The sequence below is a fragment of the Ananas comosus genome, linkage group 20 (genome assembly GCF_001540865.1).
Source record: "Ananas comosus cultivar F153 linkage group 20, ASM154086v1, whole genome shotgun sequence".
Classification (NCBI taxonomy): Eukaryota; Viridiplantae; Streptophyta; class Magnoliopsida; order Poales; family Bromeliaceae; genus Ananas; species Ananas comosus.
The window spans coordinates 10,704,552-10,721,177 of record NC_033640.1 but is presented as its reverse complement, the minus strand read 5'-3'; the positions used below and the strand labels follow the sequence as shown (position 1 = coordinate 10,721,177).

General features: G+C 37.8%; 3 protein-coding genes across 10 annotated transcripts; 2 read left to right on the top strand and 1 right to left on the bottom strand.

The window, feature by feature from the left end:
• Positions 170 to 2,741, bottom strand: LOC109725675 (psbP domain-containing protein 3, chloroplastic). Of its 4 annotated transcripts, none has more exons than XM_020254954.1 (10): positions 2,603 to 2,741; positions 2,425 to 2,494; positions 2,206 to 2,330; positions 2,033 to 2,098; positions 1,366 to 1,446; positions 1,199 to 1,281; positions 1,049 to 1,124; positions 803 to 921; positions 641 to 685; positions 170 to 559 (listed from the first exon to the last, which is right to left on the bottom strand). In XM_020254954.1, exons 1-10 carry the CDS (start codon positions 2,667 to 2,669, stop codon positions 521 to 523), a joined length of 771 nt encoding a protein of 256 aa, XP_020110543.1. In that variant the 5' UTR covers positions 2,670 to 2,741; the 3' UTR covers positions 170 to 520. The 4 variants fall into 4 exon arrangements, with proteins under 4 accessions (XP_020110543.1, XP_020110541.1, XP_020110542.1 ...); XM_020254952.1 differs by having other exon boundaries at positions 170 to 542; XM_020254953.1 differs by having other exon boundaries at positions 170 to 542; positions 2,428 to 2,494.
• On the top strand, positions 6,562 to 11,859 carry LOC109725527 (AT-hook motif nuclear-localized protein 10). 5 transcript variants are annotated; one of them, XM_020254744.1, is made up of 7 exons: positions 6,563 to 6,818; positions 7,202 to 7,289; positions 7,631 to 8,106; positions 8,772 to 8,824; positions 9,580 to 9,711; positions 10,160 to 10,321; positions 11,117 to 11,859. In XM_020254744.1, the coding sequence occupies exons 3-7, from the start codon at positions 7,650 to 7,652 to the stop codon at positions 11,363 to 11,365; spliced, it is 1,053 nt and encodes a 350-aa protein (XP_020110333.1). In that variant the 5' UTR covers positions 6,563 to 6,818; positions 7,202 to 7,289; positions 7,631 to 7,649; the 3' UTR covers positions 11,366 to 11,859. The 5 variants fall into 5 exon arrangements, with proteins under 5 accessions (XP_020110330.1, XP_020110333.1, XP_020110332.1 ...); XM_020254743.1 differs by having other exon boundaries at positions 7,187 to 7,289; XM_020254741.1 differs by lacking the exon at positions 7,202 to 7,289 and having other exon boundaries at positions 6,562 to 6,818; positions 7,584 to 8,106.
• Positions 11,958 to 14,143, top strand: LOC109725529 (pentatricopeptide repeat-containing protein At2g36240-like). Its single transcript, XM_020254745.1, has 2 exons — positions 11,958 to 12,553; positions 13,327 to 14,143. The coding sequence occupies exons 1-2, from the start codon at positions 12,218 to 12,220 to the stop codon at positions 13,735 to 13,737; spliced, it is 747 nt and encodes a 248-aa protein (XP_020110334.1). The 5' UTR covers positions 11,958 to 12,217; the 3' UTR covers positions 13,738 to 14,143.

The following is a 16,626-nucleotide window of genomic DNA, read 5'->3' as shown; positions in this document are numbered from 1 at the left end:
GCAACTATAATAATTATATTACCACTCTTATGATGACCCTTCGGAGTAAAATTAAATTGCCCCCCATAAAAATGGATAAAGGGACAGAAGTTGCTATCAGAAAATCTATTAGGTCTCCGCATGTTTGTGACCCATAAGCCCAAAGAATAAAATCACAACTGTTCAAATGTAGGAGAACAAACAAAGAAGAAAAATCGCAGCTCATGTCCAACGTATTCGGTGTAGGAATTACACTATAGCTTCGAATTTAATATATACCACATGATAACACTCAACGCGTCAGAGGCAATAGGCCTGGTATTGTAGAGGCTTCAAAATCATGAAACAAAAAGCATAACTAACAGATTACTTCCTTAGGTGTTGCATGCAGATTCCAAATCACGAAACAAAAAGCATAACTAACAGATTACTTCCTTAGGTGCTGCATGCAGATTCCAACAAAGCCAAAAAGAATCACCAAGCGACCGACTCCTCCGCCCAGTACCGGAAAAGAAAAAAAATGGTAGTACTGCCGCAATTTCTAATTGTTTCCTTCTACCAACCTGAATGATGAGACCACCTCCAAATTGCAGGTGCAGGAGGCTCAGCATCAACGGAAAAAATAAATCAGAAAATATGTCTGAGTTCATATGGTACTTACTTTCTCTATTTTGGGACGGTATTTTTCCGACTCATCCTCCATGTACTGCTCACATTTGCTACATTTAGTTAGTCTCTAGTGTTGATTTGAGGTTCATCCATTAAAGATAAGAGAGATCAATAAAAGAAAAGGCATTCTCCATAGCAATAGTTCAGTAGTTACCTGGCCTGTGACGGTATAGAGTCGATTGTACCAGCCATTGGATGCCATTCCAACAGCCGAGAGTATGTGCCTGCGCTTTTCACCAGGATTTTGCAATGTATACTCTAGATAATACAACCCTGTCCATATGAAAAACTGTAAACGTTCCTCAAACGGCAAGAACTACTACTACATCGTTCGATATGTATATATAAACTGGTTTCAGAAGGAAATCAAGTAAAGAATTTTGTATATAGAGAATATGACCATTTGCTGCTTTAGAGTCTACGAGTTTTGCTGCAAGCCCCGGTGGTCTTTGCCAGCTCCTGTCTAACCCATTCACCTGCTCGATGCACACAGCAGGAGTATTAGACGAAAGCATTGTTTGGGAACAATTAGAATAAAGTAAATACCCACCAAACTTTCTGCAAAAGCATCGACAGAACCAAATGATTCTAATCTGGTAAAATCTGGGCCAATTCCCGTGATCACAATGCTGACTGAAAGAAAACCCCATTTAAAAGTTAAAATTAAAAGCAATCAAACCCGAGTAGTTGACTTGAGGGATGCATGCGGAGTAGTACCATTAGAATCGGAAGCCTCTTCAGGGTAGAATGCTGTTACCGACTTTATCCCACTGGCTTCTCCAGCGCCGGCTAACCAATCTGCAACAAAGTTCCCCTACTCCCTTATTGAAAGATGCATTAGTATCATATAGCACAGTGGATTAGTGTGATAAGAGTTTTTCTTTGGGACAGAACCAAGTTCATCAATTGCAAGGATGCAGTAGTGTCATATAGCATGACCTTCTCTTTTTCCGTAATCCAGAGCAACAATGACTTAGCCTTTAGCCCGAAGAAGTGAATCTTTTCATCGATTCAGCTCTACTAGTGAAAAAATACTCTACTGAAGCACTCGACAACCTCTTTTATGCTACGTGGTTTCCGATAGACTTGTATTTTTGTTTGATATGTCCCGGTTCTTTCGAAAGCACTAGTGCCATCCTTGTGTTAGGTGCGGGCAATAGTTTCTTCTCAATCTTTCGGAATAGACTCATTCAATCTATCTATCTATCTATCTATCTATATGCGCGCGCGTGTGTGTGTGTGTGTCCCCATTTCCACAACACTACGCTGAATGACGAAAATCACGCACATTAAATCTACGACAAGCTTTTAATTTTTCCTCTTCCTTTCTTTTGGAGGCGGGACAATTGCAAAACAAACACGAATGGTGTTATAAAATAATCACCTTGCGGGACTAATATCCGAAACTTATTCATTTCATCTTCGTACATCCGAAAATTCTCCTGCAGATCTAATGATCCCCCAAAAAACAAACAACCAATTAGTGCTCCAATTCAACGCTATGTGCATCTCACGAAGCGAGAGAAAACAAAGTAAAGCACTCCAGTTAGTAGCTACCAGTCTCTGCTGAGGCATCATTTGTAGGTATGATAAGCGGGAAAGAAACAGCAGAGAGGAAGGTCTGAAGCAGAGCCTCCCTCCTCTTGATCGCCCCCAGCAGTCCCTCGTTAAATCCAACAACACTGCAAACAAATCGCAAGTACCAAAAAACAACATCAAATCTCCCAAATCGGAGCTCAGTTCATCACCAAATAAGGTATTGGGAACGAACGCTACTGCCTCATAACTCCATCTACGGGGTTGTTGTTGGGTGATCGGGTCGGCGCGCTTCGGCATCGGAGCGTTCCTGAAGATTTGGGGCAAAATGAAAAGCTTAAGATCGGAGAGGCGGCGAGTAAGGGTTAGGGTTAGGGTTAGGGTTAGGGTTAGGGTTTTCGCGGGGGGAAGAGGGAACCTTTGGCGCCGGCGGGAACGGGAGCGCGGCGAGGAGGATGAGTGGTGGGTAACCGAAGCGAGGCCATAACTCCTCCGGATATCGTTGGTTGGTTTCGGACCGTTACTAATTAGTGGTTGGTTACAAAAGAGGAAAAAAAAAAAAAATTTTAAAAAAAAGAGAGGATATTTATGTAGTACACTACCGCAACACTGAACACCCCAATATTGTGGGAATTTGCATTGCGGTCCCTATACAGTTTGTCTTTTCTGGGGTAAAAAAGGAAAAAAAAAAAAAAAAAAAAACATAGAAAATGTCTGTAGACACACCTTCATTCCCTAAGTTAGTATTTGGTCGTCCGAAATATATTTAGAAAAAATTTTTATTAAATATAAAAATATATAAATTTTATTTTTTAATCGTTTAGATTTTTAGAGTATAACAGTTGTTTTATATAGTATCGGCACAATGGTTGTTTCACAATTTCTAACCAGAAAAATATTTTTCATTTGTTTAATTTTTAGGAAAAATATTTTTTTTCTAATTTTATAGATTTTTTTTTTTTTTTCATTTGGAGCTAGGCTACTGGATACTATAGATAGTTGACTAGTTTCTTGCCACGCCAAGCGATCCATGCATAAAGAGTGAGACTTATATACTTACTATTCTCTAGTTAATTATACTAGTTAAGTGGACGCGCGATGCGGCAAAAAAATATTATTATAATAAATTATTATTATTAAAAATTATATATATATAATATTATTATAATTACCGACGACTTATTCGAAAAAATCGTCGAGACAGGCCTCACAGCATACGGCGACCACAACTCAAAATCTAATCTGATCTGATTTAGGGTTCGGTGTTTAGTCATACTCCAAAATATCCCAAGTTATGTTTGCAAAAAAAAAAAAAAAAATAGAAACTAAAATAAAAATTGTGCAAAGGTTGGAACAAATGATACAACCGACCCTCAATTAAAGAGAAAAAAAAAAGTGGGACCCCCAAAATCCTCCGAATAAAGAGAGCTCTTTTGATTTCCAAATCATATATTTATAAATTTTATATATAAATTAAAGTATTAAAATCAAAAAAAAAATTTAAGTTTGAAATTAGAAATTAGATTCAATTTAAAATTTAAATTTTAATTTAAATTCAAATTTTAAATTTAAATATAAAACTTGCGCGTTGTGGGCTCTGCCGAAGCCCCCGATCACGAAAAAAATTGCCGTACAATTTTTGTTTTCCCAGTTCATAACTTTAAATACAAAATTTCAATTTCTATATGCGGCCACAACCCATTAAAATAAAAAGAGATTCGGTTTGAAATTTTAATTTTAATTTTTAAAATTTGTTTTTTGTATGTGATAAAGAACACTACAAAATAAGAAAGTTAGAAAAGAAAAAAAAAAGCAAAAGAGAGAGAGAGAGGAGTGGGTCCCACAGGAAAAAAAATCCAAAAAAAAAATCCGCTCGCCGCTGGTTCGCGCCCGCGTGCCCGCGCGCCATCCCGCGCCCGCTTGCGCCCTCATGCCTGCCCCCTCGCGCCCGCCCGCCATGTGGCGCGACAGGAAACATCCGGTTCCCAATTCATAAATTTATAAATACTTATTATTTTCGATATTATTTATTTTCTTAAATAAGCCAGACTGGGAGAAACATATATATTTTCATGCGCACTAATAAAGTGGCATGCTTTTCTGAATTAGTGAAATATGATTTTTTTTAAACAAATTTTTAATTCTTCTGCAAGAAGTAATTAAGACAGGAGGATATTTTTGTAAATTAACTGGAAAAAAAAAAAAGAAAAAGAGAAAGGTGAGATGAATTGATAAGGTTTCACATGGTATTTGCCCTTTGTCCTTTTCCCTGATACCAAGTTACCAATCTCACCTTTCTCTTTTTTTTTCCTTTTTCCTTTTTTTTTTTTTTTTTGGGTTTTTTGGTTTTAAAGCCCACCATTAATTTAATTTAATTCTATTGGTTGAGTACCTAACTCACAGGTGCACTGCGCCTATTTTGGCATGCTTCTCATCGAATCTAAATTCTCCCCAGAATAACAAAGGCCACCTTAATTATAGCTTCTGCGATTTCTCTCCTACTTTTTATTTTACTCCATTGGATTGATGAATTAATTCCAAGCCTTCATTGAATTCCTAGAAGAGCCTCCATCAACTTTCTTCTTTTTCCTCAGCTGCCTCAAAAGATTCCTCACTGAAAAGAGGAGAGTGGTCCTCATTATTTGTGAAAATGTTATGTATTTACCTTTACAATTAAGAAATTTAATGATACCTTTACTTTGATTTCAGGATAAGCCCAACCCCCAACCCCATTTCTATATTGTCGACAGGCCTGAGAAAAGTCAGAGTTGTTATGGCTTTTTTTTTTTTTCTTTTTTTTTTTCTTTTTTTTTATATATATATACAAGCAACATCATCAACAGCTTAAAAAGTTTCTTAATTTTTAGAAATTTTGTAAGATGAGAAAATTACAATATTGTTTCTACTATAATGTTTTTAAAATTTTCAATCTCTTTATTATTCAGCAAATTTTATATTTTCTTATAGTTTTCTTTTTAAAGTTTGTTATAAAATTGGGTTTGAAATTTTAATGCATAAATTTTTTAAGATTTTAATTTTGATAACTTCTTTCAGAAAATACTTTTGGGATCTTTAAGAATTACGAAGAAATTGCGGTATGGGCAGTAAAATATACGGAAAAAGTATTTTATTTATTTTTCTATATAATATCGTGTTTTTTATATCGCTTTAAGGCGGTTATACTATATTTTTTGCGGTCCAAAATAAAAAATATAGAAGCATATTTCTATATGCTTCCGTCCTAATTCTATTTCATGTATTAGCATCGGATGGACTTCAATTAGTTAAGGCCAAATTATATATGAACTTTCTTGTATCAAAATAACTTGTTTTGATCGTAATAATGACAAAACTATATTGTAATGTCATTTGCCAGAATTAAGCATTAATTATTTACAAGCAACATAATAAGAAGCACCTTGATTACACCTAAAATGATGATTATAACTAAAAGTATATATTCTACTATTCTTATTCCTAGTATCATTTTCATTACCAACCTCATTTTAGAGCTATTTTTCCAAATAATTCTACACTTCCTTGTTGCGTACTTCAACTATTTTGTAAAATAGATACTTTTGTTCCAACCAAAATTTTGTAGAATTGTCATGAACAAATGGAAAAAAAAAAAAAAAACTTGTATAATATATTGAGCATTAATTNATATATATATATATGTATATTGTGGTACAGTTTAGGTACTCGTAGGCTATGACATATCTAGATTATTTTATTTTATCAGAAAAGGTCGAGAGGAGACTTATTGTCTACTTCTCAGAAGGGTCAATAATTTCAGTATGCGTTGGTGATTAGCAAAGAGAAAAAGGAAAAGACTTATACAAATGATTAATGCATGGGAGCACACCTTGATTGCTTCATATACAAACAAATTTTATTCTAAACAAATTAAGAATACATACAGTGGAAATAATAATTCTTTGCTTGATGATCCTCAAACAGTGGTCGAAGTTGCTAATAAATTTTGACGAGCTACAATTAATGCTAATTTTTTTTTTTTTTGCGTATAATTAAATCATAAAAAAAATTAGAACTCAATTGGATTCTTTAATTTCTAATTACTTTTTTTTATTTAGAAAATGGTTTTCTTTTTGTGATTCCTTTTTTTTTCACCGTACCCGACGAGCACAGTCTCCCATGTAACGCTAGTTCACGCTTCTGTGCAGCTGACATGTGGGGCCCACGTAAAAAAAAAGAAAGAAAAAGGTCCACGTGTCAGGGCCACAACTGGGCGTCACTCGGATTTTTGCAGAGGGGTCCCAAATCAAAGCATTAAATTAAATTAAATGGACCATCAAGTGCATTTAAGTGCGAGAAAATTACGGGGGAAAAGAAAAGAATGGGGAGGTAATTAAATTAGTGTGGAGGGGGCTTCGTGTTACTGGAGATTATTATTATAATTAATTTATTGTGCTTTTTAATATAAATAATTTTGTTTCCAAAGCAATTTTGGCCTGCTTTAGGTGCCTTTTTCTTGTCGCAATTATTAAATGCCTCTCTCTGTGGGGAAAATAGAAAAAGAGGGGAAAATTTGTTGAGGATAAGAGCGAAATTTTTAGAACTTGGTTTTCCCCAATTTTCTCCACCCCCTGCTCCGAGCTCTCCGGTAATTAAAGGTTGGTTATTTTTTTTTCCCCCTTTTTTTTGTCCTTCGGATTTTATTTGTCCTTTTTTTTGAAAAAAAAAACCTTTTATCTCAGTTTTTCGGTTTTTTTCCGGCTTTTATCTGGAAATTTCGAGAATTTCGTGAAATTTCCTGTGAAATTCGGGAAAAAGGAGGAATTTTTGTGAAATTATCGGAGAGATGTGGCCTTTAATTTCTCTGATTATTTACTCAATTATTATTAAGCTTAGGGTGTTTTTACGTCATCGATTTTTTTTTTTTTTAAATTTCATCTGGTCTTATGTTAGGATTAGGGTTTTATCTTCTTCCCCTGTATCTTCTTCTTAATGTTAATTCTTCTAATTTCTTTATGCTCCTTAGTCCTTACTCGTACAGTAAAAGTTATTATGTATTGATGCTGTAACTACTGCTGCTGCTGGAATTGCGGCGAAAAAGAGCGGATTTTTAGCGAGCTTCGTTTTTTGTAAGTTTCACAGCTCAGTCTCAGTGGCAGTGTTTGAGCTTGTTTCAGTAAAATTTTCTCGGTAAAAATCGCATCTTTTGAGCGATTCCTACTTGATTTAGCTGCTATTTTCTGGGATCAGAGTAGAATCTGAAACGCCTAGTGAAACCCAAACAAACAAAAAAACAAAACAAAACAAAAAAGAAATTTCCAAAAGTTTGGCTCTCCTTTGTTTGCTGGAGGAGAGATCAGAGAGGAGTGTTTTGTTCCTAGTGGTGATGGTGGTGTTTAGTAGATGTTGTAATTGCGGCGCAGTGCATGGAAGTGGAGAGATCTGAGCCAGGAATAATCATGTTGAGCAGGGAGCTGTTCAGCGTGGGCATGCAGAAAAGCCCCGTCCAATCTCAGCCGTCGATGCAGAGCCCGCGATTGGCCTTCGGCCCCAACCCCCCGGACGGCGCTGGCGCCATCTATAAACCCATTGCCTCCACCTCTCCGCCCTCTCCCTTCCAACATGGCGGCGGTGAGGGCGCTGCGGCAGCGGCCCCTCTGCCGCCGCACGGGCTCACTATCAATGTGGGAGCGGGAGAGCCGGTGATGAAGCGGAAGCGGGGGCGGCCGAGGAAGTACGGGCCAGACGGCAGCATGGCGCTGGCGCTGGGACATGCGTCACCGTCACCGTCTGCTTCAGCTCTGCAAGGACACATGTCGCATTCTGGGTTCTCGCCTTCCTCTGCTGGGATGGCGAATCTGGCGGCTTCTGCATCTCCTGATGCTGTAAAGAAGGCGCGGGGCAGGCCGCCAGGTTCCGGCAGGAAGCTTCAGATGGCGGCTCTTGGTACATTCTCTTTTTTACCATTTTCTGCCTGCTTACAGTGTAGGTAGTTTGTTGGTTATCGAATGTTCTTTCCATTTCTTCTTTTTTTTTTTTTTTTTTTCATTTTGCTTGGCTCTACCGGAAACGTAGATAAGACTTTTCTGCGGCAATATGTGTGGAGGGGAGATCTTGGAGTAAGGGGGAAAGAACAACTGAGAAAATTACGCCTGTGCCCTTTAGTATTTACTACTGTTGGAGGATTACACAATTTCGTTAATCATTGTTTTAACGATAACTACCTGAGTTCTTTATTTAGTTTAATAATGTAATATTCAGTTATCTTATGCGTGGAGATGGCATATTGATTTTGGTATTCCTAGGCTCATTTTTTTCTTCCCCAGGTAATAAAATTAATTATTATAGTCTAATTTTATAGCATTTCAAATAATAATTGCAATTAATTCGTACAATTCTCTTTGTTTTATTAGATAGATATTTTCTTTGGTTTTGTCTAGAATCTAGATTGATAAGCTGCCCCGTGCTGATTGTTTATTATGTTGTCCACTGAAGTTCAGCTAAATTTCTTGGATCGGTTATGCCATTACTTTCTCTATTATTATTCTGTAGGCATAAATTTGTCTCTTAGTTTTGCAGAATCAGTTCTCACACAGAATGCCATTTTGCAGGATCAGCGGGGATTGGATTTATTCCACATATTATTACTGTTAAGGCAGGAGAGGTATCTAAATATTCTAAAATATTCTACGTTGTTGCTGTTTTTTGCTATCAAAATCCTCCTTTGTTTTTCACTTGAGTCATATTCGAACCCCTAAGTTTCAAAATTTTGTTCAAGTCTAATTGTCCTCTCCTGATTGTTCATGTAGTCCATATTGTGAAGAAAGTGTGATTTCTCTGAACTAATTTCTGTTGAGATAGTCACTGGTTTACTTACTTTTACTATAAACAAGATTATGGCTGATTTTGCTACTATATTGCTTGTGAACGTTTATCCTTATTTCTTAACTGATAAGAAACATATGATTCATTCTTATCCTAAACTTATTAGGATAAATCATGATCCACGTCTTATGTGAATGGGGTTAAATCATAACCCGCTAATGTGGACACACCATATGGCAATAATCCTAATGTATTTACTCCTTTCAGTAACATTTTTAACACTTCTACGGCTGCATCGAAGTCATGCAAAATGCGACTTAAAGAATATTTCATTTTTTCTGCTAAATGAGCGTCAACAATTTCAGCTTTTTATATGCTTTAATGTTGGTTTGACTTAAAAATCTTTCAATCTAACTGCAGTTTGCGTGGTCTGTCCTCATTTATTAATCAGACCGTTCTAGGTTCGTGGTCCTGTATCGAATTTGACCAAAATAACAAATGCTATGAATTGTATTTGTTGTGAGATGCTTGTTTGTGAGATTAACTTTCTGTCTTTTCATATTCCAGTAAATGTTTGAAACTCTGCTCTTTCAGGATGTATCATCAAAGATAATGTCATTTTCTCAGCAAGGACCACGGGCTGTTTGTATACTTTCAGCAAATGGTGCTATATCAAATGTGACTCTTCGTCAAGCAGCAACTTCTGGTGGCACAGTAACATATGAGGTTTGTACTTTCTGACTGATGATACTAATACCTGATAGAATCTGATTCCTTCACTCCGGGGGCAAGCTTGTATATAGTTTGGGTCTCCGTTTAAACTTGCTTTTTCCCCACTTTTTGCGTGGAATGTTAAGTGGTACTTGAGATTATTGCAGTTTGTTAGTAGTTATGTGCATGCAGGATGGTTCTTCTTTTTTACTTCAGTACTGCATATTTTTGAGAGACAGAAGCCAAAATATGTTAAACAAGACAATATTCAGCTACAGAAGTTTAACATCTTTTTGAAAAAGCGTAGCTACTGTAATATTCAGCTTCTTGTTCACCAGAAATTGGTTTTGACCTGTAAGTTGATTGCAGGAAATATAGTCTTCCGCTGATTAAGGACTAATTCTCATTGTTGTTGGAGATTGTGTTATTGCATCAGATGAAATTTCCATAATGTCGTATGCAGGGCCGGTTTGAGATCTTGTCATTGTCTGGCTCATTTCTGCTGTCAGAGAGTGGTGGTCAGCGGAGTCGAACTGGTGGGCTGAGTGTTTCACTGGCGGGTCCCGATGGCCGTGTCTTGGGTGGTGGAGTGGCAGGACTCCTCACTGCGGCATCACCAGTCCAGGTACTTATCTTTTTGGTTAGAACTTATGAACCTTTCCTGTACTAGGGCATTTCATAAATAGTTATCTAAAATTTGAAGAACTTGATTTTACTGCCTAAGCTTTCATTGCTTTTATTTTTCTGTAAAGTCCATCAAGTTTCATTAGAGACCTAATGTTTTCCTAAATTGGGTTTTTGTCAGGATAATAAAATTATAGATGAATACACACATATATGCTGATACCCCTACAACTTCTATCAATCTCATGAGCACCTGTTATTCATCCTAATTATGTCCGGGCGAAGTTTTATTAAAGAAAATGTATTCACACCTTTTTAATGGCTGCAAAGTGTCTATATTTTTATTAGTACTTCTTAAGCGAGATTCAAGCTAAATCTGCAATACAAATGTACACACACTTCTCCAAAAAAAAAAAGGGAAGAAAAAGAATTCGGGTAAAAGCATGAAGAATTATCAAAACTATTAAGCATAAAGTTCATGCATAACTTGAAATTCTTATTATTATTATTATTATTATTATTATTTGCAATTGAAATTTTACCCTTCGTCTGACCTTGGGTGTGTCTTATCATTCTTTGCTTCCGATTAAGATTTCGTTTCTATTGTCAGTTAGCTACATATTTCACCCCCTTCCGTTAGAAATTTCTTCCATTGGAGGATTTTGTGCCACACCATAAAAATGCTTCATCAGTAACTAGCAACGAATGAGTAGCAACGAATGAGATCGTCGTGGTTCTGTAGTGTATATATTTTTCAATCAATAAAGAGCAGCAAATAATTAATTTGTTTTAACAGGTGGTTGTGGGAAGCTTTATTGCAGACGGGAAGAAACAGCCGAAGCAGAAGCATCCAAAACCTTTGGATCTTGCATCTGCCCCGGGGATGTTCGGCTCAGTTGGTCCAGCAGGGCCCAGCAGTCCTCCCTCTCGAGGCACGATGAGCGAGTCGTCGGGTGGTGGGGCTGGAAGCCCGCTGAATCAAAGCACCGGCGGCACGTATAACCACAGCAACCAACCGGGCTTGCCGAGCATGCCCTGGAAGTAACTTACAGATGCTTAAGAGTCTCCTTGTAGTCCCCATAGCGGCCCCTTTTTTAAAAGAACTTTCACCGCAGGTGAACTGAGAATACTAGTTATGCGTATGTAGGGGTAGAAATTGCTGCTATCTTGTCTGTTTCCATCAGGTGGGGTGTGTCTGTTTATTAGTTAGTATCTGTAGAGTGTTGTAGTGATCTCTTATCTCTCACAAAGAGAAAAGAAGAAAAAGGGGGGGAGAAAAAAAAAAAAAGGAAAAGCGAAAGAGTGTTGTAACGAGTTAGTCTTCGTAGCAAGGTAATGTCGTAATGTCTCAGCTGTTGTATGCGGGGGGTCACAGGGTGGTTCGCAATGCACTGATTGTGAGATTGTTGTCAGCAGATTTGCAGCTAGGAGGTGTAGTGTTAGTATAGATTGAAATCAATCATCAATGTAATGCTAAATGTTGTTTTACTTCTCGGTTGATTGGATTTGGATGTGGATCGAACACAAATTTGAACTGAATCACTGACAAATTTGTTGAGTACCGATCAAAGCAAATGAGGTCAGCTCGCAAAATACACACAAAATATTGTATGATATAATAATAATAATCTATCTGTCAAATAGGTAGTTAGCCGACTCCCCGTTGGAGTCGGCCACTCAAGTTAATTCGCCACCGACTTCTCTCTACCGCAAGCGTCTATGCTCAGGCTCTACAGGGAGTCGGCCGCTCAAGTTAATTCGCCGCCGACTTCTCTCCACCGCAAGCGTCTGTGCTCAGGCTTTTTCGGCCCCCCTCCCTTTCTCTCTCTAAGGCCTATCCTAAATCCCTAATCCCGTCGGGGCGGCGGAGAGAGAGAGAGGGGTGCGGAGGTGGAGCATGCTCTCTTCCCCGGCTCTGCGCGACAATGGCGCTCCCGAAACCCTGCATCTCCTTCCCCACGGCGCGACCAAGGGGTGGGGGAAGGGGAAGGGGAAGGGGAGGATGGTCATCACCATGAGGGACCGGAGCAAGAATCGGAAGCCCACCCAGAGGGGCCGCTACCTCAGCATCGAGGCCATCAACGCCGTCCAATCCCTCAAGCGCGCTCGGATCCGCGGCGCTGATGCGCTGGATCGCGCCCTCGACTCGAAGCTCCGGCGCCTGATCATGGCCGACATGGTCGCCGTGTTCAAGGAGCTCCTCGCGCAGGGCGAGGCTCTCTTAGCCCTCCAGGTTCTTCGATTCTAGCTCAATCTCCCATTTCTCTCTCCCTTCTTTTGTTTTAGCGGACCCTAAGATAAAGAGGGTTTGATGCTGAAATTGAAGAACGAAGGAGTTGTTCTCCGCATGCTTTCCTCAGAAATTTGGATGCTGAATGAGTAGTCGTGCGAGGTGTAGTAGGATTTGAGGCTTTGTTATGAAATTTCGACCATCTTTGTAGCCCTTTCGACTGCTCTCAACCACAGAAGAAATATATTATACCTTTGCTGAAAACCTAATGTGCAATATATTTGTTAAAAAGTAGCTATAAGGATGTAAGCAAGCCGAGCATCACGAGCAGTGAAATGTTCATCCTCAGCATTTACACAATCAACCTTACCGAATTGGAATTGGAATGGCCATTACGGATCATCCGGTGTGCTATTATTCCCTGCAAACCTAATCTGTTTGAGTTGTTTGAGTTACATGACCAACCACTCTCTTCATGTTCATTTTCATGTTCAAATTGCTATCAAGCATCTTCTTTCTAGTGTGTCCGATCATTGTACCAGTTGTTAATGCTTGCGGGAAAAGCATCTTGCTATTTTGATTGTTGCATATCCTTTGAACAGGTATGCAGTGAAACTTCCCTACTTTTAATTTTGATTTTGACTCCCTTCTTTGTACTTATATAATGTTTAGTTACTAATTAGGCAACAGTGCCGAATGGAAATTTCTTGTCTAGAAGACTAGAAGATGCCAGTGAAGTTCTCTGATATGACCGCGGGCATTCTGCTTTCTGATAGGTCTTCGAAGAGATTAGGAAGGAATATTGGTATAAGCCCCAGTTATCCTTGTACACTGATATGACCAATGTGCTCGCAAGCAGCGGCTTGAACGAAAAGGTCGAATTGATGTGTTCATATCTGAAGGCGGAGTCTCTGGAGGCTGACACGGAAGGCTTCAATTCGCTTCTCAAGGTGCTTTTGGAGTTTGGGTTCACGCATTTGGCCGTGGACTGTTTTCGCCTGATGAAGCTGTGGGAGAGTGACCCAGATGAGACCACATACAGGGTACTGATCAACGGACTCGAATCAAAAGGAGAAATGGACCTTTACTCGTCTTTAAGACTGGAGGCCGAGAACTATTTCGGTGGCCCTTTGGAGTTTCTCGGGGAGAAGGAAGAGATCGTTGAGAGTGGTGGTGCTGTGCCTTGAGAGCAGGGAACAATGAACTATATGGGGGGTCTCTGCTTAATTTGTTTGGATCCTAAATGAGAAAGGAGTGCTTGGTTCGTCGACGGAACCAGGAGATTCGTGTTGGCGGCATCGTCGTTTCTTGTTTCTAGATCTTGTTACTGATTGCATCGACGTAGCTGGTAGGAAAATAGAATGCCTGGCGTGCTTCAACAGAAATGCTATCGACGCCGGAATCAATATTAGCTATAATTTAGAGTTTTGCGACACTGCTAGTTGTTTCTGAGGCAGGAACTGCCAACGACCATGTTGTGGGTTAGCCAGTGTTTATTGTGTATATTATATATAAAATCTGCACACCTCAATGATGTGTTATGATCAAACTGTCCTCTTATTTACTCCTTTTTTGCTCTCGCGCAGTTGAATATTATAGTAATGTTCCATCCAATCTTTTCTACCTCTCTTCGGCACACTTTCTTTTTTTTTCTCCCCAAGCAAAAAAGAGATATTGTAGTTTAAACCATGTCTACCACGATCCACGACCACATTATCTAACACTAATAAATTTAGTAAAAAAGAAAAAGTGCCAATATTATAATTTAGGATGAAACTTTTCACTTGTTTCAAATTACATTCAAAAGTATAATATTGTAAATAATATCTCAATGAGTGGGCTTTAAAAAAAAATGATTCACTGTGAAATTGGAGCATACATTATGTAAAAGGTTTTTTTTTTCCCACTGTTAATTTTGTGAGCTACTTAATATTTAAGTAATATATTACTAATATATTTTCGCCGACTGCTTATGTTCTTTGCAATGTTTACATACTAGAAAATTTTTTAAAAATATATCAGCAACTGAATTAAAAAAAAGAAAAGAAATTATGCTGTGCCTGGATTTATTAACCAAACCATGTAAAACCGAGAGAGTGAAAATACCGCCCATTTCTCTCCTCCGATCCGACGGGGTGGCGGTTTCTGAGTATGGTCACCTCCAATGAGCTCACCCCATATACAACATCCTCTCATACCCCGTTAAATAATTTTTTTCGAGGGTTCGTACCCCAAAAGAATTGAGGTCACTAGTACCGGGAGGTGACCATACGCGTCACTTAGAGGCTACTATGACTATGTATGTAAAACGGACCGGGTCCGGCCCGGCCCGGCCCGAACATTCGCACTGTGATGGGCTACAAATTGAGGCCCAGATTAGGCCTGTCGGCCCAGTACAGCCCCAGCCCCAGCCCCAGCCCCAGCCCCAGGGGGCAATGGGGGGGAATAATAACTTTGGGACAAGGAAGCCCACCAAGCGAGAAGGGATCAAGGGAGATATATATATATATATATACACACACACACACTTAAACTATCCAATTTTTTTTAGAATTTTTAGTTTTATTCAAATAATTTTAATATTCTTTAATTTTTGAATTTTATTCAAATAATTTTTAAATTTTTTTTAGATAACGTCCAAATAATTTTTAAACATGTACAATTTTTTTTTAACTTTTGTTCAAATAATTTTTTCAATTTTAAATTTATGTATAAGTAATTTAAAAAGTTTCAATTTTTTAGAATAAAATTAAACCTAGAATTATTTGTAAACATAATATACTTTTAGAAATTAAAAAATATTTACAATTTTTTTGTAAATTTTTTAAAGCAAAAAGTTTTAAAATCTAAAAAAGTAAAGAAAATACGAGGCTAGCAAGGGTCCTGCCCTCCCGGCCTGGCCCGGCCCGGCCCGTGCTAGCCTGACCGGGCCTCTCCGGCCCGGCCCAGTCCCATTTCGGCTGGACAATTATGGGCCGTTATTCTGCCACGGTAACCGTAATTTTCCCGCCAAAGCGGTATTTGAGTCCGGTCACCCCGGTGAGCTCACCCCCACTTTACAATACCGCCGACTCGCCCGAAAGTTTTTTTTTTGGTGCGTTGATGCCTAAAAAATATCGAGGTCACGCTAACCTGTAGGTGATTGTACCGCACCAGTTGGGGGGCGAATGAGCGCACATAATAAACCTATATATACTATGCATACTACTTTATTATGTATAATATATAAGCAAAAGACAAATTTTGAAGACAGATGTAATCCTAAATATAATAAAAAAAATATTCCAAACAAATTACAAAATTAATTAATTACTTATTTAATTAACTGATTAAATCAGGTTTGACAAAAATATAATGGTTTAAAAATAGATCTATCGAATCAGCAGTAGATTAAATTCAAATTCATAAATTTAAATTTTTTTTTTTTTTTTCCAAAGAGATATTATAGCTTAAACCTGGTCTACCTCAGACCATATATATCTAACACTAATAAATTTAGAAAAAAAAAAAGAAATACCAATATTATAATATAGTATGAAACTGTTCAAATATTAAAAATTACATTCAAAAGTATAATATTGTAAATAATGTCTTAATGAGTGAGCTTTTAAAAAAATTATTAGTTAAAAGCTACAAATATCCTCTGAACGGATGGTGCAGTTGAAACTTGAAAGCAGCTGTCTGTGAGTATGGTCACCGCCCGTGAGCTCACCCCTCATACAACACCCTCTGACACGCCGTTAAATAAATTAAATTTTTTCCAGGGTTGGCATCGAAAAAGAATTGAGGTCACGAGTTCCCGGAGGTGACCGTACGCGTGGCTTGTGGGGACGGAACATTCGCCGAATACTTTTTTATTTTTTTTTAAATTTTATTCAAATAATTTTAATTTTTTAATTTTTTTAGTTTTATAGAAATAATTTGTAAATTTTTTTTTTTTTTAACTTATGCCCAGATAATTTTTAAATATTTATAATTCCTTTAATTTTATTCAAATGATTTTTAAAATTTTACATTTTAAATTTTAAATTTTAAATTTTTGTATAAATACTTTTAAAATTTTAAATTTTTGTATA